Raw genomic sequence first — 27,020 nt, forward strand, 5'->3', positions numbered from 1 at the left:
TCACTAAAACAACTTCAAAATAATATTCACATCAATGTTTTTAATGCAAAGTTCATTTTAATTTTGTAAACAAATGACAACAGTAGTTCTGTAGATTCTGTTTGGGCTGTAGTGACCCAATTATCCGGTCAAAGGGCTGCATGGATGCAAGAGACCGGGTGAGTTAAAGTTTAACTCCTAGGAATTGTAAACTAAACCTAAAGCCACTGAACCTTTGGAGTTTGATATGATGATTAGAACATAACCAGAGTGACACGTTGAATTCGCCATAATCAAGGAAACCCTTTCCAGGTGGGGATCTCTGAAATCACTCAGGTATGGTCCATGTGTTTGCTTTTTCTATTTCAACTCTGTAAAATTGTGCAGTGTGGATCAGTGGAAATGCAATGAAAATAGCTTTTACCCTCTTCTATTATAGAAACTAATTCAGGGATTCTTCTACTTTGTTTTCATACTAATGAAGCAACCTAAAAACAAGAAACTATTAGAATGATCATATAATCTCAAAATGAGATAGTGCCATCTTTTGCTCCTTGAATTGAATCAGTTTCTGATGCTAACAAATGTAGATTTACTACTTCAGGTTCAAGAATAGGGCTAACATTTCTGAAAAGTTTATTTAGCAATAGCCAGACAGCAGGGAGAGTTGTGGTTGCCTACCCATCCTGGTCCTAGGACCCTGAGAAGCTTTAAAATGTAATTGATAAGAGATATAGTATTAACATCACTGGCAGATTCTGAGTTCTCTGTATGGATCATAATTCAGACTTCATATATTCAATTATCTCTTTTTCTCCTTTATCCTGCACCACCACTGGAAAAACAAACAAACAAAAACTGCCTTGGTAAATTCTTGCTATATCCTCTGCCATTATTGTACTAACCAAAGGAATGCCCTATTCATTTTCATCCTAGAGAATAAAACAAAACAAAAACAGTCATGAAAAATGATTGGCTATGAGTGTGTTAAATCTCAACCTTGTGATGGCTAATTATTAGATCTTTTCCTTTCAGGAGGGTTTGGGCAACTGTGTTGCAGTGGATACATTTTTTGCATAATCTTTCTGTTCACTCGAAAAAATAATTCATAATCAGTACATGATGGAATTTTATCTAAAGAAACAAATCAATCAGGGCACTTTCGAGGAATATCTCATTCCTATCAGAAATCTCTTAAATTCTCTGATTGAAATACTTTTGTTCCATGATTACTGAAGTAAGTTGCAAGGATGGACTTCAAGTTAAACATGTTTATGTTCTATAGAACTTTTCAGATGTGTATTGTATAGCTCCAAGAAGATGAAAAACACAGCGTTACTTGTGCATTGTGCAAAATTAGTGTTTTTGCAAAATACACATTTCCAAACCCAAGTCTACAATTTAGGAGCAAAGATGTGTTGTTATGGTCTGAAACATTCTTAATAATATGTAGGCTGAGATGCCTACAATAGGAGTATGGTTCTGGAAATAAAAGTAAAATCACTTATTTGTCAAAGCACTGAGGCCCTCCCTTGCTAACTTCAGAGTAATAGACAAATGACTTACAGATTCATTTGTAAGGGCCACATTTTCTGGAATCATGTTGATACTGCTTGTTTGAGACACTTCTCACATTTTACTGTTCCATTTTATTATTATCAAGTGTAAGGGCAGGGGGAAAATAGTTGGCAAGAAAAAAGAAATTAGTTGTTATGGGCAAACATAAAATGACATAATGGATATAAAAAACACTGAATATTTAGTTATTATGTCTAACTAGGCTAACATTAATTTGGTTTTGTATCATCTCAAATACATTTCTATACTGTAGTCAGTGGACATAAATAAATGTGGCTCAAATGTGGCTACATTATCAAGTAAGTTGAAGAAATGGTGGTTAGACAAGTTAAAGTAGGTCTTGTAACTACATGAGTGTTTCGAGTAATAATAATAACAGGCATTTATTAAACACTATATTGCCAAGTGTACTTCTCAGCACTTTCCACGCATCTACCTCATGTTATTCTTAGAACAGTCATATAGGATAGATACTATTATAACATTGTTGAGGCACAAATAAGTTATCTAACAGGCTTAATATCACCCAGTTAAGAATCAACAGAGCCAGCTTCCCCAGCCAGGAGGTCTGAGTTCAGAGCCCAAGTGTGTCACCATTATACTATACTCACAGTATAAACATGTCTGTGTATAAACATATCCATTCATTGTAAATATCTATGAGAAGGCAATGTTTTGTTTCCTAATCATAATTTACAACATAATATCTTTCAGGAACACCTATAAATATCTCTCAGAAATGGTATCCCTCAGGACACACCTTAAGAAAGAACGAATCATTTTTATAGCCCATATCCAACATTCACAACAATAATTGACTGAAATCATTTTTGAAATTGTGACAATCAAAAAGAGACCTTACAGTCTGGCTATCTCCCATGACACAGGACCATGCTTATCTTAGAGATGTTCCAAATTAATCATAAAATGAACACTGAACTTTTTCCTGATAGAGCTGGGTTGGAATGCCTGTTCCAAAACTCCGTAGGTTTGTGACAGGCATAATATTTAACTTCCCTGAATCTCAGATTCCTCAAATGTGAAATGGGGATAAAATCTGCCCTGCAGAATTTAGTGAAGATTAAATGAAATATAGCAAAACAGTTAAGCACAGTTGCTAGCACTAGAGAGGGATTTAACAAAACTCTCTTCCATTTCCATTCTCCTATTTGTAACAACCTCCAGAAAAATTTCCTAAAATTTTTGAACCTACCCATTAGCTCTTCATTGTCAAAACAATACTAATATGGTTTAAATAAAAAAAAATTGAACACAAATAGTAAAGTTTGGATTAACCACAAATAGTAACCCATTTCCATTTATTCAAAGAAAAAGACAACATATAATTTTCTTTTTCTCTAAAAAAAAAAAAAAGCACAGTATACCTTTATTTTTCAGAATTTTGTTCAAGAAAACAGTTAAAAGCCCAATTCTCTTCACTGAAACCGACAGGACACCCTGTCGTGTGTTTATTTCATCACATAGCCAACTGATGTTAAAAATCTGTCTCAATAACTGTCACTTAAAATATTGTCATCCCTCAGAAAGCTGGGTGGTACGCTGGGCACTATTGCACAATGGTTTTCATTACCTTAAGCGTCTCCAAATGACTCAATAAGTTCAAACAAGACAATATTGATTGACGAAGGATAAACACCATTTTATCTTATTTGTGGAAACAGTAACCAGGCTCCTCTAAAGTGCAGTTCTAACAGTCCAAACTCTGGAAAGCATCTGGAAAGGGAGCAGCGCTACTGCAGTGACATTCTATATTAGAAATCTAAATCCCATCTGCCCCTTGGCCCAATACTGCAAAACTAGGCAGTTATTAACATATGTTTACTGATGGTTGGATTAGGAAAGCTAGTTTGCTATTTTATTCCATCAAACCTACTTCAACTAGGTTATCAGCTTTTGAAAACAATTTAGAATTTTTAATAAATTAAAATTTTGTATTGACTATTTTCAATTGACAGAAACCAAAAATTAAAATATTTTCTTTTATAAAAATAGGTGTCTTGACTAAAATATGCTGGTATCTTGAGCCTCTAATTTGATTTTTTTTAAAAGATATATAAACTAAGCTTTTTCCCCCTCATATAGATATGTATGTAGAATTTCATAGATGTAGATTTAAGGATCATATGGAAAACATTTTTCAGGTTCAGGTTTACTAATTCCATTATGGCTTGGTCCCTGGTCATATTATTAAGAATGTTATAATAAGGACTAAGTGACTTTTTTTAGTTTGCAAGGTTACATGCAATATTCTGCCCCAGTCAATAATATGGCTAAAGAGAATTAGTACACAACAGTTTGTTCAAATGAATGACTAACTGAACACATTGGTTCGCAATTCTATAAAATCCCTTCAGTGATATAGCAATGTCTTCTCTTCCCTGGCAGTTAAAAAATGATCATTGTTTCTGGGATGCCCCATAGGTTTAAAGAACACTTGACTAACATAGCAGAATTAACTAATATAACACCTTATGTCTATAGAATATTCTAGTGTACAAAGTATTTTATATGGAAGAATTTGTTTAGTTTTTTTTTTTTAATGCCAAATTTCTTCATAGTCAATTTAACATGCCTAGTTCCTTTAAGGGAATTGAGCAACTGTTTATCATTCCAATGGTACAAAGCCAGTTAATCGAAAGATGCTCTCACCTAGAGTGTATAAGCCTAGCTCTGTTTATGCAGCACAGTGCTGATTATGTAGGGAGCCTTCAACTACTGTTCTAGACACTAACCAATTTGTCAATAAGTTAATTAAGAGGTTAGATGAAACTATAAAGAGAGGTCATGAGACTCCACATGGAAGGTGAGAGAAAACTCAGCCCTATGCAGGCCCCAGGAGAAAACAACCCTCAAAAGATTTAATTTAGTACAGATACTGTAACTAACATAGTGAAAGAAGCGAAGGAAGGGAGGATTCTATAGTATGTTCTAAAAGAGTGGCAGGGCACTGGTGAAGTGTTATGTATAAATACAGTTCATTTTCATTTCGATTAACTCGCCTTTCGTATTCTTCTACCCCGCTCTTCTATTAGGATTGTGTCCAGTGCTTATCTTTTCGGCTGGAGCCTCCTGCGTGAAGTAAATTGACTTATTAGATATACTTAAACCCTAATGGCTCCACTTACATGTAGTGGAAGTCAGAAATCAGAATCTGGTACCCTGGAGGGGGACACTGTGTTAGCACATATAAATGCTCATCTCAGGAATCCTTTTTCCTGTATATCCCTAGCAGTGCCTCACAATTAAGGCATTTACTACCAACCGATTAGAACTGGCACCCTATGATGATGATAACAGTGGTATTAATAACAGCTCTTACATCTTTATTTTGCTCTTGCCACATGCCGGGCAAATAGACTAACTTGTTCAGTCCTCTGGAATCCTGTGAAATAGGTACTATTGCTGTGCCATTTTTCCAATACAGAGGGTAAGTCTTAGGGACGTGGAGAAACTTGCCCAAAGTCACAGAGTGAATAGGTGGTAGAAACAGTGAACTCCAGCAGTCTGGTACATACTACCCTGTAAACAGAGTAAAAATGGAACACTGAGAAGCACTGAATCTTGGAACCAGAAAGAAACTTTGAGGTCCTTTATTTGTTAGAGAAAAGCTAAACGACTTTCCCAAGGATGAAAGATACGTTTTGTTAGGGTAAGAACCCAAGTGCAGGACCCTAGGTTTCAGAGAGGCCCTTTCAATCATACCACCCTCCCCACTCCACATGGCCTGATTCTACACAAATTCTGGGAGACATTAACAGGACCTCCATGGTTAAGGGGAATATTCCCTTCGCTATGAGTCCCGCCTTCCTTGCTGTGCCCAGACTCATGAACAGACACAGCTGGAGACTAGGTTACAGGAGACTCGTTTTGTGACTTTGAGAGATTGCCAGGCCCAGAGCACAGAGGAAATGTGGGCAGGCGCAGGCACCATGAACGTAGGGGAGGCACCTCTGAAAATACAAAGTAATTGTCCTGAATGACTCTGCTGCCTTATGCCAAAAATCTGCTGGTGTCTTACGAGGACATAGCACTTCTCACCTGAAGAATACACCCTTCTCCCCAGGGAAAGAATAACTGGGCTGCTAGGACTCTGAATGCTAAGGGAGTCCTATATTTAAACTGACCTAATTTGGAGCTTTAAATTAAGACCCAGATGCTCCCAAATAGCTGCTTCACCAGCCTCAATAGAGTTATTCATTTAGGATAATAAGAGTATGTTTTCAGAAGTTCCTTGTTAAAATACAAATTAGTTGAGATGCAGAGTGTGAGTGATAGGGAATACTTTAGCCTAAAACCACTTAGCAGAGAGTAGCCTGGTAAATTTTGTGGAAATGGTACTTAGGACAAGTAAGTTTTAATAGTGGGGAAGATAAGATGTAGAAGAGAGATGGTCCAGGGTGGATGTGTGATGGGTAACCAGAGGACAATATAAAGTATTTAAATGGTAGGTATTTGTCTGATCTTGGAGGAAAAAATTGTTTACTAAATAATTTTGATTTATCATTAAAGTCATTTCAGGATAGCATTTACCAGATATCATTTCCTCCATGTCTCTCCCTCATTGTATAAAAGCTATTTGATACAGGTACACTGACTTAAATGAGAATCATCCAGGAAATACCATTGTATGGCGCCTTAGGTATCTTAAGAGAAAAAGCTATAAAGTCCAGAAACTCTTATTTTTACTTGCCTTTCGAATTAGCAATAAAGCCAAATATTTCCTATAATAATAATTCAGTATCTCAAGATTTTAAATGATTCCCTAAATCTCAATGAACCAAAGTTCTGATTCACAGTGTTAGCATGACAAAGAGGGAGAAAATTATAATGTTAAAGGAGAAGGCTCTGGGCCAAGAATACCTGGGCTATCCAGGCCCTACCACTTACTAGTTGTGTGACCTGCCTCAAATTATTTAACTTCTCTGTGTCTGTTTCCTTTTCTGTAAAGTCAATGCTGTTTTGATGATTAGATCAGAAATTACTCATGATAAAACAACACAAAGTGTGCATAAACCTTAGCTATTGCAGCTGTAATTCTCGTCTCATTTTTGTGTTGCTAATACAATGCATTACTAGAAGAAAATGGCTAGAAGAAAGAGCTATGAGGTCAACATATAGAAAGCATTTCAGACTTGAAGTTAGGTTTCTTCGAAATTCATTATCTCTGCCACTGGCTTGTGGTGAAAATTTGGAACAATTTCTCCCTAACTCTGTTGCATATTTTCTAAGGCAGAGATGTTTTTTATCACAGGCAGGGCCTCCTAATTAAGTATGTATAAAATGATTTAAAGGAACCTGAGTAATTAGCAAGGAAATTAGAATAGAATCTGAATCTTCGCACTGTACAAACCTCTTGGGCTCTGTTATTTTCATAGTTACAGCAAAAACCCAAAGTACTCAAAGCCACTTATAAAGATGCAGATTGTTGAATAGTACTGTTATTAGCACAACAAAAAAACAAGCACGAATATAACCTGCCCGCAAATCAGTCGGCTGCACAAGCATGGCAACAGACTCCCTGAAGAGAAAATTATGTGGGAAGGAGCTAAATGGGCATCAGAACTGCCATAGCAGTGGCCTGGCATCAGTGTCTAATTTAGGGGAAGTAGATAGATTAAAAGGCACCAAGGAAATCCCTTGGGATTATTATGTTAATTTATCCATTAAGAATTGATCGACACTTTAAGTTCAGCATTGTTATAGCTGTTATGTTCAATACAAAGATATATTATTGTACATTTGTCCCTAAAATTAAGAAACCCAGGAAGGGTTCTCTAGAGCTCCTATTATAGTCCCAGGGTAACTGATGACTCCTTTCTTCAAGGTCTCTTAACTTTGCTTGGAAATGAATATTATTTACAATGCTGAATTAAGAGTTCCTGAAGGACAGGAAAGTTATCCTATTTCTTTTTCAATTCCCAGACCTAACACAGTGTTATGCACATAACAGAGGCACAATGCTGTTTGTTGAAAAGAAGATCCACCTAATTGAGGAGAGAAGGGGAAAAAATAGAAGAGGTAAAAAAAAAAAAACATTTGAGTGCCATGTACCAAACTCTGAGCTGTGTACTCATTTCATTCTGTTTGTTTTGGATCACTATAATAACTCTATGAGACAGGAATTATCATCCCCAGTTTTGAAATGAAGAAATTAGGATCTGATTATATAACTTGACCCACATTTGCTAAGTTTTTAAGGGGAGAAACTATAACATTCAAACGTAAAGTCAGTTTGAATCCACTATCCTATGGTTTTCCTACCATGATACCTTCCTGCTTGTAAATCAATAATGAACAACATGGGGCAAAATTTTGTGTATTCTAAATTATTCAGCAAAACTAGAAAATGAGGACAAAAAAAATAGTCTGTAGTAGTTGGAGGGGCTATAATAACTAAACTTGTCAACCATCTATGCTACTTTTACTTTCACCTCTGTCTCCTAGAGTCCCATTCTTCTCCTTTTCTAAACTCGGTCGTCTTTCAAACAGGCTTGAGTAGAGATAAGGTATATACTATAAATTAATATGGAGTACAAACTTGGATAAGTTTGATAGATATGAAACAGTAAAGTCGACATTAATTGATAGAGTTATGAAATATGGAGCCACTGAAATACTTTTAGTAGGAGAGTTATATAAAATGGACATTTAAGAAAACTAACCAGTGCTCTGAAGATGGTATTAGGAGTTAGAAGAGACTAGAGGTCAAATAAGACAATGCTCTCAGTAGTAAATGGAGATTGTATGGACCATAATTAATGTGGGTAGGAATTCGAAAGCAGGGCAAAGTATCAGGATTCAGTGGCTGACTAGAAAAAAGGAGCAAGAATTCAGTAAAATCAGTTTATGCAATGCATGTAAGTCAGCATAAAATCAGGACTATATAATCTGTTTTTTTAAGGAAACAGAAGGCTGTATTTCATAACAAGTGTCAGAGTGCTCCAAGGCCATTGTAATACAGAGCTGTAGATAGCTGGACTTTATAAACTTCACTCAAGGATCAAATATATATCATTAATTAGTGATTGGCAGTCTTGATGAGAATTGAACTTTCAACTTAATTTTTCCAAATCTGTCTGAGGAAACCACATGCAGCACAAAAGTTCAAACGGACAATTATAATCATAAAAAAGAGAGACATAATAACATGAGACCAAAAATGAATGAAATATAGTATTCACAGCTCATCACATCTCTGTAATCTTTCACCAAATAATTGGTCCTAGGACTATTGAATAAACATCTGCTTTTGAGCTTAAGGGTATCTAAATTGTATACTTTGATTACCATTTTACCAACTTGTAAGTCAACTTAGAAATTAAGCATATATACAAAGAAATTCTATTTTCTCATGAAACTCTGCCATTCTAGAATTTCTAAACTCTACCAGTTCTCTTTCCCAAGTATCTTTAAGGAAGGCAGGCATGGTGGGAAGAGCTAAGTATCATAAATGTCTGAAGATAACACAATAGCCACTTGTAGCCTGATTTTACAAGTACGAGGACAATGGCAGCACCAAAACCATTTATGTACATTCATTAGCTGGGGTTCTCCTGAGAAACAGAACCAATATCCCAGTTGGAATTTTAATTGACAAATATATATACATAAAGCTTTTTTATTTTTATTTTTTGGAAAATCCCAAAATATTTAGAAATTTATTGTTTTTTAAACTTATAATGGTGACATTGATTAACAAAATGCAATGTTTCAAGTGTACAATTCAACGGTGTATCATATATACATTGCATTGTGTGTTCACCTCTCATAGTTATAGTGTTGTCATTGTCTCTTACCTTTAAGATACTAGTACTATTTAATAGTATCTATAAGATTACATATATATATATCAAAATCATATATATAAGCCATAATCATATAAGCCAACTTCTTATTTTACATGTATATATATATCCCAAGATCTGCAGTTGGCAAGCTAGAGACTCAGAATAGTCAATGTAAAGTTCCTGTCTGAAAACAGGAAGGCTCAAGACCCAGGAGGAGCCCATATTTGGGTCCAAGTGTGAAGGCTAGAAAAGACTGATGTCCCAGGGCAGGTGGAGCTTCCTCTTATTCAACATTTTTGTTCTAGTCAGGTCTTCAATTGATTGGATGAGACCCATCCACACTGGGAAGGGCAATCAGCTTCACTCAATCTATCAATTCAAATGCTAATCTCATCCAGAAACATCCTCACAGACATATCCAAAATAATGTTTGACAAATGTCTGGGCACCCTGCAGCCCAAATTACATATAAAATGAATCATCACAGTATAACTTTAAGGGAGTAGAAGTCTCCTCATGTTATTGATTTTAAGGCTCTCCTTTTCCTCCCCATCATCTACCTTCTTCCTCTAACACCTGCAGCTTCCATCTATTATTAAAATTTTCCAAAATCTTTTTTGGATTAAAAAACAATTATTTTCATCTCTCAATCTTCAGTGCCACCAAGAACAAGTCACTTATGAGGATCTCTGTCTCAGAGTTTCTGATATTATCCAAGATGAGTAGAGGCTGGAGGATTTGTAAAGGGGTGGTGGTATCAGAGCTAGCTCCAGAAAGAAAGGGATGTATAAGGAGGTCTCTTATGTGACATGCTGCCTACACTGGCCACCAGGAGTTTATTCACCCTTGTGTACACACATTCATGTCTGTACATGTTTGTGCATTCATACACACATATCCACATAACACACACAATCTGATGGAGTGGGCAGGATTTGTCTGAGCCAAGGAGATTGTGGAAAGAAAGATGGGAACCTTAGGAAAATGGCAAACGGGAAACAAGAACAAAGGAACCTAAGAAGTTACTGGTGTACCTGGGAGACTGGATAGGATTGAGCATAGAATAGCTCTTGATTTTCACTGAGAAATAATCTGGAAAGTAGAGTTAGGGCTAGATTATGGCAGGCACTGAATGTCAGGCTAAGGGAATAAACCGCTTTTTTATAGTTAGCAATCAGGTCAATGAAGGTTTTTGAGCAGAAGATTAGAAGGGACATTTTAGGAAGACTGACCTAGTAATGGTGTGCAAAACAGAGGGGCAGTGCCCAGAGGGTAGTAAGCAGTGAAGTTTCAACCTACACTTCGGTTTACCTCTGGTGAAATCTAGTAACAGAAGAGGAAGTGGAGGCTGGAGGTAGGAGTGTAAGAGGAGCAACAAGTAAGGATACATATGTACAGAAAGCAGGAAAAAAGTCAAGATCCAGACTTCATGAGGAGCCTATATTGGAGTTTGTTTGGGATAAAGAGGCTTTAAGAACTTCAGCGATAGGGATACATAGATCTGCTCAGGCGCTTCGTTATTAACTATATACATCCCACATCTGTTCCTCTCTCTTTTAAAAGCCATCCTTACTTTCTACTCTTTCTACATCACAGCTTTTGCTTCTTCGACATACACAGAACCACTACGAGTCACAGTTACACATATAGCATTAATGTGAATACCTAAGTGACTGATCCTCATGGAAATTGAGTTGAAAACAAATTACTTCAGTCAGAATCTAGGAAGAATGTATAATTTGGGAGTGGAGGGGAGGGTAGTATTTCAAAGTCATTTTTTTAATTAAGTTTATTGGGGGTAACATTGGTTAATACAATTATGTAATTTTCAGGAGTACATTATCATTTGACATCTGTATATTCTATTGTGCATTTACCATCCAAAATCCAGTTTCCTTCAGCTACCATATATTTGATTATCCACTTCACCCTCCCCTTAAACTCTATATTTGACCCCCTTTACCCAGTCTACCTCCCTCCTCCTCCCCCACCCCACTAGTAACCACTAGCCTATAGTCCATGAGTCTCTGTTTGTCCTGCTCATTTGTTGCTTTTAGGTTTATATCCCACATATAAGTGATATCAATTGATTTTCAGCTTTTTCTGTCTGGCTTATTTCACTTAGCATGATTATCTCGAGGTCCATCCATGTTGTCTGTCACATATGGCTAGCAATTAGGAAAACATTTACTCATTAGAAATTATAAAAGTATAGACAAGACAATTATTAGAGAATTTTTAAATTATTTCTCATTTTTCTGTAATAGAGTCTCTACTTTTCTTTAATAATATTTTTTCTTTTTTAGTAAAATTTTTGTATATCCATCCCATCTCTTTGGAAGGTGAAACGAATTTGATTACTCTCCATTGTTTTGTTTTGTTTGACATGTAACATGTACAGGCTAGAGCTTAAGTCAGCAGTTCTAAACTCAGTTGCATACTATGACCTGAGAGGTTTTAAAACATACCATTTCTTGAGCCCCTCTCCAGACCAGTTAAATCAGAATTCCTCTGGGTATGGGAAGGTGATGCCCAAGTACAGGTGATTATAATGTGAGGACAGGTAGGGAGTCTGTTCTTTCTCAACAGCTCCTACATCTCATATCTGTTTTCAACTGGTGTTGACTAGCACTATTCTTAAATAATCTAGCTCCACGTTGGAGTATGTTTTAATAGTGGTACAGTATTTTAAGGATAAGGTCCTGTGTAGCAAGATATTACAAGCCACAGTTAGGAAATTCACTCGAACTGGACACACACTGAGCAGAAGATTACAGTAAAGTTGTTTTTCAGAGCATGATAAAAAGAGGGAGAGATTTAACAGAGTGAATATTACTTGCTAAAATTTAGGAATGCTTTCAGTGAAATCTCAAAGTCCTGTTTTGACAAGACGTGCATAGGTTAATGTTTCTCTCCTATTCTTTTCTTGTGTACTTCACAGTTTGAAGCTAAATTTTAGAGATTTAAAAGCTCCTTATTGATATTTAAAGGTCATTTTAAACAAATGTATGGTAAAATATTTTTTTAAGCAGACAAAATTGTCCCTCTATAATATCCACTTAATGAGAATGTTAAAAAGCAGGAGGTATTTCTACTGTATTAAAAATTATACAATTTTTAAATGTACTTTTAAAATGATAACAAATTTATTTTCATTCTATTTGAAATCATTTATTCCTCAAATGAAAGAAACAAACAAAAAAAATATTTCTAGCTGTCAGGACTGTTTTGCAAGAATGATGATCAGTGGGCCAGAAGAAGGTGCTTAATTTTCCCAAGGTTTGGGGTAAATTCTGGATAACTTTTTCTTTTCAAATGAGATTGTGTGCAATTCCCAATTCTGAATTATTAAAAAAGTTGGGAAGCCATGGCTCCTCACTGATTTAGTTCAAATGTGTGTAGGTGTATGTGTACGCATGCAACCACATACACAAGGACATATACAAAAATTGCAATATAATCATCTGTCTATTATACACCTGCTGGTCTTTTTCTCTAATATATTCTAGGTCAACAGCTTCAATAATATTTTTCTCTGGTATTATTATGTTTTTCTCAATAGATATTTTTACTACAGTATAATTTTTCCCAGCGTCTTAGCTTTTGCTGTTGTAAATTATTCTATTTAGGACTTGGAGTGACTCTAAATAGGATAGTTTATAGACTTAAATATAAATAAACAGTAATCAAAGTACTGGCTGGCCCTATACATCTTTGCAAAAATAACAATTTCTTTCTAAAGTCTGTCAGTACCTTACAAAGTATGTTACCTCTCTACAACAGTTAATACCTTGTCTTAAAAGCATAATATACCTACTAGGTGGAATCAGGAACTTCTTTAGCCACGGTTGTCATGAAGGGAGCAAGAGAGAGAGCAAAGTAGGGGATTAAAAAATACTGAGAGATAGGAGAAGAAAAAAAGGAATTCTATGGCATTTGAAGGTGGAGGTAGAGGGAGAGAAATAAAACCCTGCTCCCAAAACAGCTGTGTTTTGTGCCCATGAGAAGTACCTGTGGCTCTGGCTATGCACCACTGTACTACTCCTTCGGATGTTTGGTCCATAGTTGACTTCCTCCTCTCAGGCTATCTACAATCCAGAGAGCTAATGATAAATGGGAAGAAGGAAACTCTTTAATAGAAATTCACATGAAATCCAAGTTAGATCCTGCCAAGTGACACATCACTCAGTCACCTATGAAGACTCTATGCTCTGCCCAGGAGCGATATTTCAGTAAGGTATAACAAAGTGCATAACAAGGCTGGCGATGACCATGTGTCCATTTTAGACCATGTCCAAAAGGTGTCAGATCCTGAATGTGTCCAAGTGAACCATCAGGATGTCTACCCACCCTACCACTCAAAAGAGCTATTATACTAGTTCATTTTTATTCCAGCAAAGAGGCTAAATTACCAGAGTGATTTAAGAGACCAAGACCAACAGTTCCTATGGCAGAGAACGCCACTCACAGTATCACCTTCATCAGTTTCATCATGGTGTCACGTGTTCCTCACAGCAACAGTTTAAGAGAACTTGGTTAGATATTAAATCTCTCTTCTCCCCCTTCTGCCACTTGCCTATTTTTGTAAAGTAAGGTAACTAAGAAGTCAAATTTAGTAATTAAAAGCATGGAGTCTGGCCCTGAGCTTCCTAGATTCAAACTATGGGTCTGCCACTTACTATCTGAATAACCTTGGGCCCATGCACTTCTCCAGCTCGGTTTATTACCTATGTCATAGGAATGATAAACCCTACCCCAATGAATTTTAATGAGAATTAAATGGATTACACTTAAGGTTTTTAGAACATAGCATATAGTAAGTGCTCAATAAATGTTAGTTATACATATTATCCTTCTTATTTGAAACCTTTTCAAATTTTGCCACGTAATAGGTTAAACCAAGCTATATAGGTTTTTTGTTTTCATTTGCTTTTTCTGATCATGAAAGACAATGCCTATAGTTAAGTAAGTTTATAAACTTTTAATTTTTTTCTCTGAATTGATTGCTCATGTCCTTTGCTCATCTGCCCACTGATTTGTTTCTTTATATATGACAGGCATTAATTCTCTGTATACTGTAGAAATAGCAATTATTCTCTTTCAGTCTGTGCTTCTTTTTAACTTTATTTTGCCATTACAGATGGTTTTAATTTTATGTAGTCAAATCTTTTAGTCTTTATTTTTTTCATTTGTGGCTCTCGATATGCTTGGTTAGGAACACCTTCAGCATCACAAGTTTATAAAAATTCTCCAATATTTTCTTCTAGTAGTTATACAATGTTTTTAAAGATTATTTCTGTAATCCACTTAGAATTTTAGTATGTGCTGTGAGATGGTATACTAACTTTATTTATTTATTTTTTATCAAATTGTCTATGATCTCTCTATAACTCAAAATAGCACCTACTGGCAAATTTCAGTATAAACAAAACTATGAGTCTGGACTTTTTTTCTACTCCATTAATCTATTTGCCTACTCCTGTGCCTGTTTTAATTTTAACTTGAATCAAGCTGGTTCCAAACAATTCTATACTTTCAAAACACGTGGCATGTAGTGCACATTTTTTTCTCCCAGATTAACTTTAGAATCAAACTTTTCAAATTTCAAAATAATTTTATTGGAATTTAAATTGGTATTGAACTAGATTAATAATTTTGGAAGAACTGATAGTTTTATGATAATACTTTCATTTTTCCAAGATTTATATCCTTCAATAAAATTTTAACATTTTCTTCATACAGCTTTTGGATATTTTGTATTAAGTTTATTCCTATTTACTTTATAAGTTTTGTTTATACTGTTCAGATGTTCTCATTATAGTTCTGTTATGTCTGTTTAAATAGGGAAGATTCATTTTATAACTGTCCTTTTGTAGTATTCTTTTATTAGTTCCAATAGTTTTGTATAGTTCATTTATTTGTTTATAATGAAAATGAATGATTGCAGTGCTGCACTATTGAACATGACGTTTGGCTCATGTTTCTGATAGATGGTCTTTATCAATTTAAGGATGATTGGTCTAATTTTCTGTTTTGTGATCACTTGTCTGGCTTTGTATCAGAGATATGGTAAGTCTATAGATAATCTCATAAGTTTTTTTTTATTTTTCTATACTTCAAAGGCTTTATATAACAAAAGAATTAAATTTCTTAAGTGAATTGTATAACTTGCCTATTAAAACCATCTGGACTTTGTGTTATGAGGGAGGAGAACATTGAATTTTTCAATATACTTTAATAGTTTATTCAAATTTTTAACTCATCTTGAGGTAATTTTAAGAATTCATACTTTTTTGGTAATTATCTACTGCATCTATAATCTTTAATATTGATGAAAATATTTTTAAGTCTCTTGACCGGTCCTTAATTTTTTTCCTTGTTTTAAAAATAGAGTTCCTCCTTTTTACCTTGTCAAGATTACCAAAAATGTGCTAAGCTGCTCATCTTTTCAATCAGCTCTTACATTTATCGAGTCTACTGATTTTTCTGTTTTATTACTTTAATTTGTTTAAATTTCTCTAGTCTATGTGTTTTTTTCTAGCTCCTTGAGTTGAATGCTTATATTATTTTCAGCATTTTTGTTTTCTAATAAATGATGAACTGTTTCCTCAGAATAGAATCTCAGCCATTTTCGTAGTTTTTGAGATGACTTGTTTTCATTGATGTCATTTATTAATGTAACTTAACTCATTTTTTAATTATTAGAGTAAGAGCTGTATGTTATAAAAAGCTAAAAACAGTCAGTCAAACAAGAATGATAAATATAATTTATTAATCTACTACCCAGATATAACCAGTTAGCCTTCATAATCAGTCTTTATTAAACAAAATCAAACTATACATTCTGTTCCGTAGCCTTCATTTTCTACTTGATTATTTTTCACAAATATATATCTGAATCATTACATTTTTTACCATAACATCAACATTATTAGCTGCACTGTACTACTGCTTATCTAAATCTAAAATTTAGATTGTGTCTAACTTTCATCACGACACTAAGATGCTCTATGAAAGACAAACATACACAGACTCGGGACCTTAAGGATTTTTCCAATTAAAAAATATAAACAAACATAAATGAAATAACAAATTATTAAAGCCATATGAAAGAGGTTAAGATAATGAATTCAAAACTACATTTCTCTTTACCTCAGACAATTGTTAGAAAGGAGAATAACCATGCAGAGAACTCCAGATGATGGCTAAGATGAATCAAAGAAACAGATAAAGAACAAAAAAGGAATATTTCTTGAGTACCTTCTGTATGCCGAGCACCATGTTAGGTGACCTCATATCCATTATCTGATTGACTCAATCCTTTGTTAAAATACAAAAACAAACAAACAAAAAAACTTCAAGTTAGGTATCAGTGCACCTATTATTTTCTTAGAACAGAAAACAGGGTCTCACAAAAGTTCAAATCCTGGTGGCAGAACTGAAATTTAAATCCAAGCCTGTCCTTCCCTAAAACAGTGGAACCTACTAAAGTAAAATAAATATATCTACTATGAAGAAATTTAATTTCTTTTATTTTGGGCCTTAAAGGCTCAAAATTGATCAGGACCAAATTAATGTATGATTCATTACTAATGATTTAGTAATGAAGAAGGGATTCTGGTTAATTTTCTTTTTCTTTCTTTTTCTTTTTTCTTTCTTTTTTTTTTTTTTTTTTTTTTTTTTTTGCTGACATATATTGTCTCTATAAAATAAGATGCCACATATTGGGACTTAGTGTAATGTTTTTATGGCTATATATTGGAATTTTATGTATGCATATATCCTATTAACTTTGCTATGGTTCATGATATATGAACAAATAAAGAGCTACCACATTAATTCACTACCAAAATAAGCTTAAGTCCAATTGTAAACATTTTTTCAAAGAGAATATTAGAGTTAATTTATATTTTGTTATCAAGTAATGCAAAGTAATAATTACTTAGCAACCATCTGTTGGCAAATGCATAAATTTTGTCATAAATCCTTCCCAGACCATTTCAATACAATCTGGAATTCCTTCTATATAAAATTCTTGGGAGACACCAGAAGGTTGAAATTCATGATAAAACCTTTTGTTCAAGTTGCATATTGCATATGAGTTATACCCAGACTACATCATGCAACGTCAGTGCACAATAACACACTGGAAAAGGCTAGGTTTGGTTTGGAGAGGTCCCAATGGCAGGTGAAGCCATCATCAACTTGCAGTGCCTTTAGGGCACATTGCTAGTACCAGCCAAGAAATTGCTCTGCTCAATTACAAAAGAACATCTCTCCTCTGATTACCAAGTCAGAAATAGTCTTTCTTCCCATTCTCTTCAGAAAAATCAAATGAAATAAATAAGATAGAAATTATAATATTAACAAAACTACTGCATTTCCTAACTTTAAACTGTCTAGTACAGTGCTTGGTATGTGGTAGACATTAAATTAATATTTGTTGACCTTTTAAAGTTGGGATTATTTAATTTTTAACCAATAAATCTTCTAACTTTAATTCTCATTTAGCCTTCATTTTCTTTTCTTTTTTTTTTTCCTGCCTATCATTCACAACTACCATTTCTGCTTTGGCTTTTCCAACTTATTCTTCCTTCACTCTTTAAGTGTGCTTTTTTTTTTTTATCATGTACTTCTTTTACCTTTGTTTCATGTCTTGACCAATTTACAATTTTGAGAGACTTTAAAAACACACACAACTTATTTTCCCACTTTCTGTTTCCCTAGCTATCAACTTAGATTCCACTAGGACACAAAATCTTCCGGCATTGCCATAACCTCAGGCAAATCTAAATAACAAATTCACTTAAAATCCTCTCCTATTTCTTTCTACAACTTAGTTCTTTACATGGGGCCAATTTTTATGTACAAAATAAATGCTTTTCCTCTTTGGAGACCTGGGTATAATTATTAAGCACCACATAGTATCCCCCTGACAGGTCTAGATTTGGAGATGTCAGATTTAACATATCTCCTACACCCCCGATCTGCTTTTCTCTTCCACCTTCCTTATCTGTTTCCCTAAACCTTCCCTGAGCCAGAGCTCACTGGTACCTGAGGCCATCAGGGTCAAAGATCAGAAACAGCAGCTCTGACCTTGCCCAACAGTGAACCCTGGAAATTTCTACTGAGCAATCTTAACCAAGTAATGAGGCGAGATGTTCATTCCACCGCACCTGTGACTTTTAGGAAGCCAGAAATCTTGAACTCCTGATAACTTTTAGGTCGTTCTTTCCTTGACCAAATAAGCATTAAAATTACAACTATAAAACCAGAAAGACATTAAGAAAAAGGCAAGTAAATCTAAATTTCAACTCTATTTTTCAATTACTTTGCATTCAAATAATTTTTACTTATCTGTCTTTCACACAAATATGATGGCATATTCATAAATGTAGAGAAACCACTCGAGTCAATTTCTCACATAAAGCAAGTTCATTCCAGGAAAGAACTTTCAGTAAGGGATTGAAACAGGAAGAATGTTAAGTATTAGGAGATTAGATGCTGCAGATTTATTTTACTTCTGATTGAGTGCAAGTCATGGTAATTTGTACAATGCTGATTCAAAGTCTTTCATTGGCTCCACAAGTATTTAGTGAGCACTTAGCATCATATCAGGCTAAGCTTTGTAGGCAAACAAAAATCAGTATAGTAAGTCCTCAGTTCTTGGAAACTGACTTTAAACAAAATGACTGATAACAAAACCAATATACCACAGGCTACTTGATAGAAACAAGAGTGAAGTTCCTATGGCTTATTTCTGTAAGGCATATATACCTAACCTCATCAGACCCCAAGCCCATGTATGGCCTCCCTGCTCTTATAGGTTAAATTCAGCAGCATAGGAAGGTTTGAGAGTGTTGTGATGAAAAGATGATTTTAGTCAACATTTGAGAAAAGTATAAAAGTTAGACTTTGTCTTAAAGTCTAGTTTTCTTTGTAGACCTTCGAAATGCCTTTTGTAGTTTTTTTTTTAAGAGGCTTAAATTGTTTTGTAGAGATTTCTATGACTGTACTTACCAGCAGATTGGGATTATAAACTGAAAAACAAGCCTTATTTTTTCCCCCTACTTTGTAGTATCCACAGAAAGGGCATTTATACTGTAAATGAGTTTGTAAAGCTACATGTCCCAATCTGGATTGTTACATGTACTAATTCATCTTGGCCAAAATAGAAAAAGTGACAATTTCTTTTTTTTAATCACTACCTTTTGCAAAGTATAGACACATACAAACTGGTATGTTAACCAACTGGATTAGCCTACTGCTCATGAAACACAATGCCCTAAAGTTGAGCAGGGAGTGGAACTGACATACAAGGAGCAGTAACTAAATAGTTCTTAAGAGAATGAATGAGTAAAAACCAAACTGATGTGGGTCAGAAGCAAGCAAGATTTATTAGAAAGCTCAAGGTCAAGAATGGCCATGCTTGCATGCAGAAACTAAAACTGCTCTGGTCCCTGTCACAACTAATAGATATTTTCTCTCTGGAATCTCACTGTTTTTTTTTTTCCTTTGGTTTTCTAAATTATATTAAAAATATTACTTTTTAAATGATGCTTGTCTATTAATCTAGGGACTTTTTGTATTCTATTAATACTTTGAAGCTGCATTTTACTGGAATGATCACCTCAGCTTCACTTTCTTTTTTTTTTGTCACCCAATTTTTTGGCCCACTTTCTCATATTATTAATGGTCCGTTCATTCTGAATTTTTAAATGACAACCAAAATTAGTACAGAAAATCTCAATGCACAGGACAAAAAGTTTTAGAGGGCCTACCACCAAATACATTAGATTAGCATTTGATTCAAATCATCATAAAACATCTTTTCTCTGTCTTGCTTGGCAGAACACGTTTAAGCAGAGTGAAAACTCAGCACAGAACCTTCACTGAGCCATTCACGTTCGCACTCAGCCAGCAGTGTCAGCCCGTATGTACATAGGAGACTCAGAGTCTTGCACCACCATAACCTAAACCTTCAGTACCGCCATACCTTTGCTCTGGGAATTTGTAAATTTGAACAACCATCACATTGGGAATGGGGTTCAAATCATGTTCTCAAATAGAAAGTCTAGACTAGGAAATGCTGACGTTGCATATTCATATCTACATACATAAACATGGACATATGTAAACTTTCATAATTTCTTAGATTTTTACCAGGGGCTTAATGTTCTCTACTGAGTGGTCTATCTGGTATGTGATCCAGGTTTTAGTAGGCCCTTCCAATGCCACTCAAAAGAATCTATTCTTCTTGTTTTGTTAAAACCTTTTATTACATAAAGTAGTTTGTATTTTGCCTTCTGTATATCTATCGCCGGCACACTGTTTTATAAATTATCTTTGGAAAGTAAGTAGTTAAATGTCTTAGTTAACACGTGAAATAGATAAGTGAAACTAAACCTCAGGATTTTGATACTTTATACGACTTGGTTTGTTTTAGTAACAGTGCCATCTTTCCACATCTGTGAGGACTGTTCTGCACATTCTTTTATTATTATTAAACTTATTGTTTCAGTTGACAAGAGCTAACTTGTATTTGAGCCTCTGGTGACATTCTGAGATCACTGGATTGAGAATCACTGACCTGCATTCTAATCAGAGAAGGGATATTATTCATTTTCTTCTTTTAAATTTCAACTGAAATTGAACATCTGTAAAAACTCTTTTTAATGAGGACATTTAACTGGCCTTGTCTGTGTGTGGCTGTTAATTGCTCTAATCTTAATGACTTATTTATAGAGAATGTTTCCTAAAAGTGTCCTTCATGAAAAGGACAAGTATAGACTTGGCAACAGCAATTTACTTAATTTATCTTAAATTTGGTTTCAGTGAGCAACCCTAATTAACCTGATTTTTTGCTGATAATCACTCTCAATGGAATCAAATCACAAATCCGGGGATGGATTGAGCGGCACCCAGAAGGAAGCAGCCCTCCGCGCACTGGTCCAGCGCACAGGATATAGCTTGGTCCAGGTAGGAACTTCTTGTGACGTCTGCTGAGACCCACCACTGAATTAAGAGTGGTGAGATTAAAAAATGGGAACAGCCAGTCATATGACTCTTTAGATGGATGATCCTTTCCAGTGGGTGAAGAGATTGCATCATTTCAGTTTTGTAGGTGACTCCGCAGGTGATATTCTTTCTACTCTGGGTTATCAATTCAACTTTGTCATTTGAAAGCAGAATCAGTGTTCACAGTCATAGAGATTATCACAATTTTGAAAGGCCATTTTAGTAAATGAAAAAGCAGCTGGAGTTTATCACCCAAAGCTGTCTGTGAAATAGAACCAAGTTAGTGTTTCAAGAATCAGTAAACAAACTATCCAGGCAGTAAGTAGCCTTAGTTTCCAGAGAGATCACTGCAGATGTGAGAAGACTTCTAGATATGGGATCTAAGGTCTGATGATTTGGCCAGCCTAGCTATTCCAAGACTTTTTCTCATAATACCTACCCAATAATTGAAGATAATGTAATAATTTTTCTCAATGTTCAGCATTTTTGAAAGGGAAAAATATGTCCTAAACTGTCTCTTCATAGATGTTGGTTGTTAAGAATTATCAGTATGTTACTTTCTTTATGATAACCTCCTTTAGAGATTTTATGATACATTAAAAAGCAAACAAGTATTAGACATATGTGATCTTATTTGAAGAAGTAATGTTGCTCTTTTTACAGTAAACCAAAGTATTTTCATCCGTTATAGTTTTCCAACTTAATAAAAATCTGTGGTTGTTATAAATACCAATATCATATGTGGACAACAACAAAATAGACAACGGTGTTTTTATTACATGTTCCTTTGTCACATTGTTGCAAAATGTACTAAATTTAGTTTTCAACTAATCTTATAAGTCAAGACATGCTTTGTCAGAGATAATATAATGCTCAGTTATTTCTAATTCTTCATCTTAATAAAGAGTATTTATTTGGGCTTTTTTAACATTTCAGAAAGTATTATTTCAAGGTAGACTTTCCAAAGTTTTATTTAAGACAAGGGAACAACTAATATGTTATTACTTTTTTAATACTTAATAAAAGTCAAATTATTCTAGGATCATTGATAAACTTTTAAGTGTTTTCATCTCCAAATTTAATGTACTTCAAGATTAACAACTGATTGAAGTATTTTTGTGCAGGCTTCTGCCACATAAAGTAGCATTTTATAATTTAGAGTAAATCCTATAGACTTGACAGTCTATAAATCAGATACTCTTAAAATAATTTACATATGCTCAAGTACAGTTGAAAGTGTTCCCTCCCCCCTTTTATAATCAATGTTTGATATATAAAATCAAAAATTGTTTTCAAATCATTATTTTAAAGTTCTTTGTATCTGAAACATTCATGCAAACACAGTAGTAGTGGAAAGCACTTAAACTCTTTTGAAACTTGTCAATCTTTATATGTAAGTGTGTTCACCTTCTGGAAATAAATCTCTAGTAATCCAAAATATAATGATAGAAAAAATATATATATATATACCTGTCTAGTGTGACATTGTTTAAAATATCTCAATATATCAAACCTAAATGCATAAAAGGAAATTATTAAATATGAATATATAATTGTTATAGATGACAAGCAAAATTTTATGAAATATAATCCTAAAACAATATAAATTGTCCACTTAATTTTAATTCTGGGCACTGGTTTTCCCCAAATAAAATTGAGGGCAAATCTCATGGCATTCCTGACAACTTTTAGACAATAAAAATCCTCCACTAAATAAATATGTCTAGTCCAGTATAACAAAAACTTAACTTTATTCAAAGTTATAGCTATTTCCCTTTTCCAATGGTGTCAGAGTGGAGTCCAACTTCTTTTCTATATTTCCTCCTTTATGCTTTCAGAAGCATAGTTTTCTGCACTGGTTTGCTAACTATAATTCCTGACTCCAACTTGAAACAGAAGGAAGGAATAAAAGCCAAGGAAAGGGGACATCAAGTTCTTCCATGACCAATATTGGCACTAGGCTGTCTGGACCTGGCATGTAAAACTCTGGTAACATAAAGCTCATGAGATAGTTTGCAGGCTCACCAGAGACATCCTCAAGTCCACGGTTGGGGACTCTGACACGGCTACACTCTCCTCTGGCTGGCCAATTTCCTGAGCCTCAGTCTCCTCTGCAGAGCTCTTTTTGATGCCCCAAACAGCCATCTTGGAGAAAATTAAAAATAACTCCTGATTCCTATATGTGGCCACTGGAAATGCTTACACATTCTCTGACTCATCAAAATCTAGAAGCGTAAGTGACAAAGCAACTAGCTCTCCTTCCCACCAACATCAAAGCAGCAGGCCAACCCACTGCCCCCCAGTAGATATCTCAGGAGTCAGTCAGACCCACCAGGCTAGTGTTTTCCCCAAATGCAGAGAATACCAGTTAATCTCTCTACTGGTTAGATTAGGAAGCACCTTGCAGTTTCTCCCAATTTACAACACACCAGCAGTGCTCTCTAAATATCTTTGAATAAACTCCAAAAATTTCTCTCAACTCTTCGATCTCGTTTTCTAAACTTGAGTGTGAAAGAGAGGGCAATGGGTGTTCAGTTGTTCAGTTAAGAATGCAAAACACTCTCCTCGACCTATTTGTTCTGCTTAGCGGTCCAGGGACTTAATTTTATATCCAAATCAGAGGCCAAAAGAGTCCCATTCTATCTTAAAATCCCATTACAAATGAAATAGTATTTAGTCATTAAGTTATCGTTTAAAAAATTCTGCAGGACAGAAAACTGTTATTATTAAAGCTATGTAAAACTCTGCAAATCACAATATCTTTAAAAAGAAATGCAAACAACAATGGAGGTCATTTTATAAACCTAATGCTATGATTAAAGAACATTTTCGTTATAAAGGAAAAACACTAATAGGGCTATGTTACCTTTATAATTTAAAATGTTTTTTAAAAAACTAAAAATATATAGCCAATCTGCATATTACTTTGCTCTTATATATTCAATTATATTCAGAAAATGTTAATGAGGATTTATATCAGAAATTAATACAACAAAATAATAGTAAATATTTATTGGATACATATTCTAATTGCTTTGTGTATATTAATTTATTCCATCCTTAAAACTGCACTATGAGGTAGCTACCACAATCATCTCCAGTTTTCAGATAAGGAAAACAAGGAGGTTATGTAACTTGCACAAGATTTTTAGGCTATAATTCCACTGCTATTGGCCAAAATTTCTGGCAAGATTTACAGAACTAAAACCTGCTAAAATGTTATCTCTAAGGTTATGATTTTAGAGGTTAGCATGTTAGGACATGCTAAAAATATTTTGTTGAGCCTAAACTTTATGACATAATTAAATAACACTTATCTGTCAGCAGAGTAACTATTGGATCAGAAATTCTCTAATAATGTAGAAATCTAAAATTCTAAAACCTAGTTATCTAGATCTAAAACCTCTAATCAAGTTGTAAATACACACATGACTCAGTTCAATCATTTAGAGTGAATTGGAAAATCCTTCCTGATTTTGGCTGTAAAGTGTTGAAAATCATCCAACTCTTAAATTCAAAGACTGGTAGAGACTGGTCTCTTCCATATACAAGTTGTGTGATTTTGAACAAATTCTTCAGCTGCCCTAGGGTTTAATTTCCCACAGCATTGACTAGGAACCCCCACTCTCTCAGCCATGATTTTGTGATCTACCTTCTGCTTAATCTAGTCATTGGTCAGCTAACTGGACTAATTGGTTAGAAGAAAGGCCAACATGCATTGAAACACAAGCTTCAAAATCTTTATAACTTAGGGAAAATCCTTTAGCCTTCTCAATACTTAAGTCTTTCTATTCCAGATAGAGGAACGATTATATTAAAAAAAAAAAAAAAAAAAAAAAAAAAAAAAAAAAACAGAGGGCAACATCAGGTTTACTTTTAAAATCGTCTGTACAAAAATGAAGATAAACATTTTAATACAATCAAGGGAATATACGCATTTCAAATTGTATGGTTTTTGCTAAATTTGAGTTTGAAGGATTAATTTCTGTTGTATCTTTGCAATCTCTGATATTGAGTGTTGAATACTTGCAAAACAAGAATTAGAAAAAATAGGTGACGAATTTGTGCTCCCTTATCACTAGCAAGACAAATACAGCTGTCAAAAATAGGATTCTGCAGGTTACTTAATAACATGAGCCAGTCTGTTATATTACAACTGATGCAACAGCACATCATTGTAAAAGTTAGAAAATATACTTTGTGATATTATTTTTATATAATTGGATATTTTTAGGTAGTGATAGCTAAAAATTTTTATCAAATTACTTCAGAGATTAAAGAAACTGAATGCAATTCCCTGAATACAGTAGACATTTCATAAGTATTATTGACAAAAAATTATGCAATGTTGACAAGTTAAATTTTCAACCTCATAGATGCATCATGCTACATAGAAATATTTTGAAAGTGTGCTGCAATGTTAACTTGTAAAAAGTTCTTATCTCCAGACAATGGAATTACATAGGGTGATCTTCTCCTCTACTTTTTCACTCTTAACTATATGTTTCATCTTTTACAAAACTAGCATGAATTTCTTTGAGAGTCAAAAAAAAAAAAATCACATGATGATGATTCTTTCCTCAAGAATACATCAGCGATGCAGGTCATAAACTCTACAACATGTGATGCTCCTTCCGTCTGCAATTTCTCCTTAGAACTAGAAAAACATTCTTCATAGATGAGTATTTTCAGAAAGCTTTCCACTCAACATGGGGTTAGATTACACAAATTTTAAACCTACTAAAACTAAAGCCAAACATACATTTAATATGGATCACCTTCAAGTAGTCTGAATATTTCTTAAAAAGTAAAATCAGAATATTTCTATATTATTTTGAAATTATTTAAAATATGGTATCTATTAGCACTATTTGTCCAATTATCCTATTTATAATCTACTTTCTAAAAATCATTACAACACAATACATTTTTATGTATGTAATCCAATGATTGTTCTTGGTAAACATGAAGGGTTTTGATTGTATTTTTGCTTTTCTGTTTTATTTTCTTAGTCCCTATTATTGAACACAATCTATTGGTTGGCATTGTAGAAGTATAAGATATAATGCCTGACCTAAAATGCATATAAAGTAGTTGCAATGAAAATAATGTACCCAAAATTAAAACTGACAACATAAGGCTGCACTGAACGAACAATACAGATGTGGCTGCTACCTTTCTGTTTTAAGCCTTAAAACTGACCTTACTCTTTGACCTAAGGAATGAGGATAAATATTTAGACAGAGAGATGTTCATAATAGTAGAATTTATGTTTAAAAATTATCATAACCTAAATGTCCAATAAAATATTACCAGTCACATAAAATATGGTCATATTTCCAAATTATATAGTCATGTAAAACTAATTTCAAAGAAAAATGGAGAAGTGTCCAAATTTTAATATTTACTTAAAAATCTGAATGTAAAACTGTATATAGCAATTTCCAATTATTATAAGAAATTATTCAAATGCAATAAAAATATTAGAAAATAATAAAATGTAATCGCTGGGCTATTTTTTCTTCCTTATTGATCTTATTTTCCAAACTTTCTACAACGATTATAAATTATTTTTATTATCAGGAAAAATCTCATAAAGTGAAAAGATTCTCTAAGGAGCATTCACTTTGGAACCCA

The 27,020-nt window shown here is 34.1% G+C and overlaps 1 protein-coding gene across 4 annotated transcripts in view; it reads left to right on the plus strand.

The window, feature by feature from the left end:
* Positions 1–223: 223 nt before the first annotated feature.
* The window catches only part of A1CF (APOBEC1 complementation factor), a 66,430-nt gene continuing 39,633 nt past the window's right edge, over positions 224–27,020 (plus strand). For 2 of the 4 annotated variants that reach the window (XM_016154357.2, XM_016154360.2), the window contains exons 1-2: positions 224–315; positions 21,201–21,344. In XM_016154357.2, coding sequence (XP_016009843.1) covers positions 21,246–21,344 — 99 coding nt within the window. In that variant the 5' untranslated portion in view covers positions 224–315; positions 21,201–21,245. Of the gene's footprint in view, positions 316–7,500; positions 7,597–21,200; positions 21,345–27,020 lie in introns of all 4 variants that reach the window. The other 2 variants (XM_016154359.2, XM_016154361.2) reach the window with 2 other exon arrangements.

Source organism: Rousettus aegyptiacus, unplaced genomic scaffold, assembly GCF_014176215.1.
Source record: "Rousettus aegyptiacus isolate mRouAeg1 unplaced genomic scaffold, mRouAeg1.p scaffold_m13_p_6, whole genome shotgun sequence".
Classification (NCBI taxonomy): domain Eukaryota; kingdom Metazoa; phylum Chordata; class Mammalia; order Chiroptera; family Pteropodidae; genus Rousettus; species Rousettus aegyptiacus.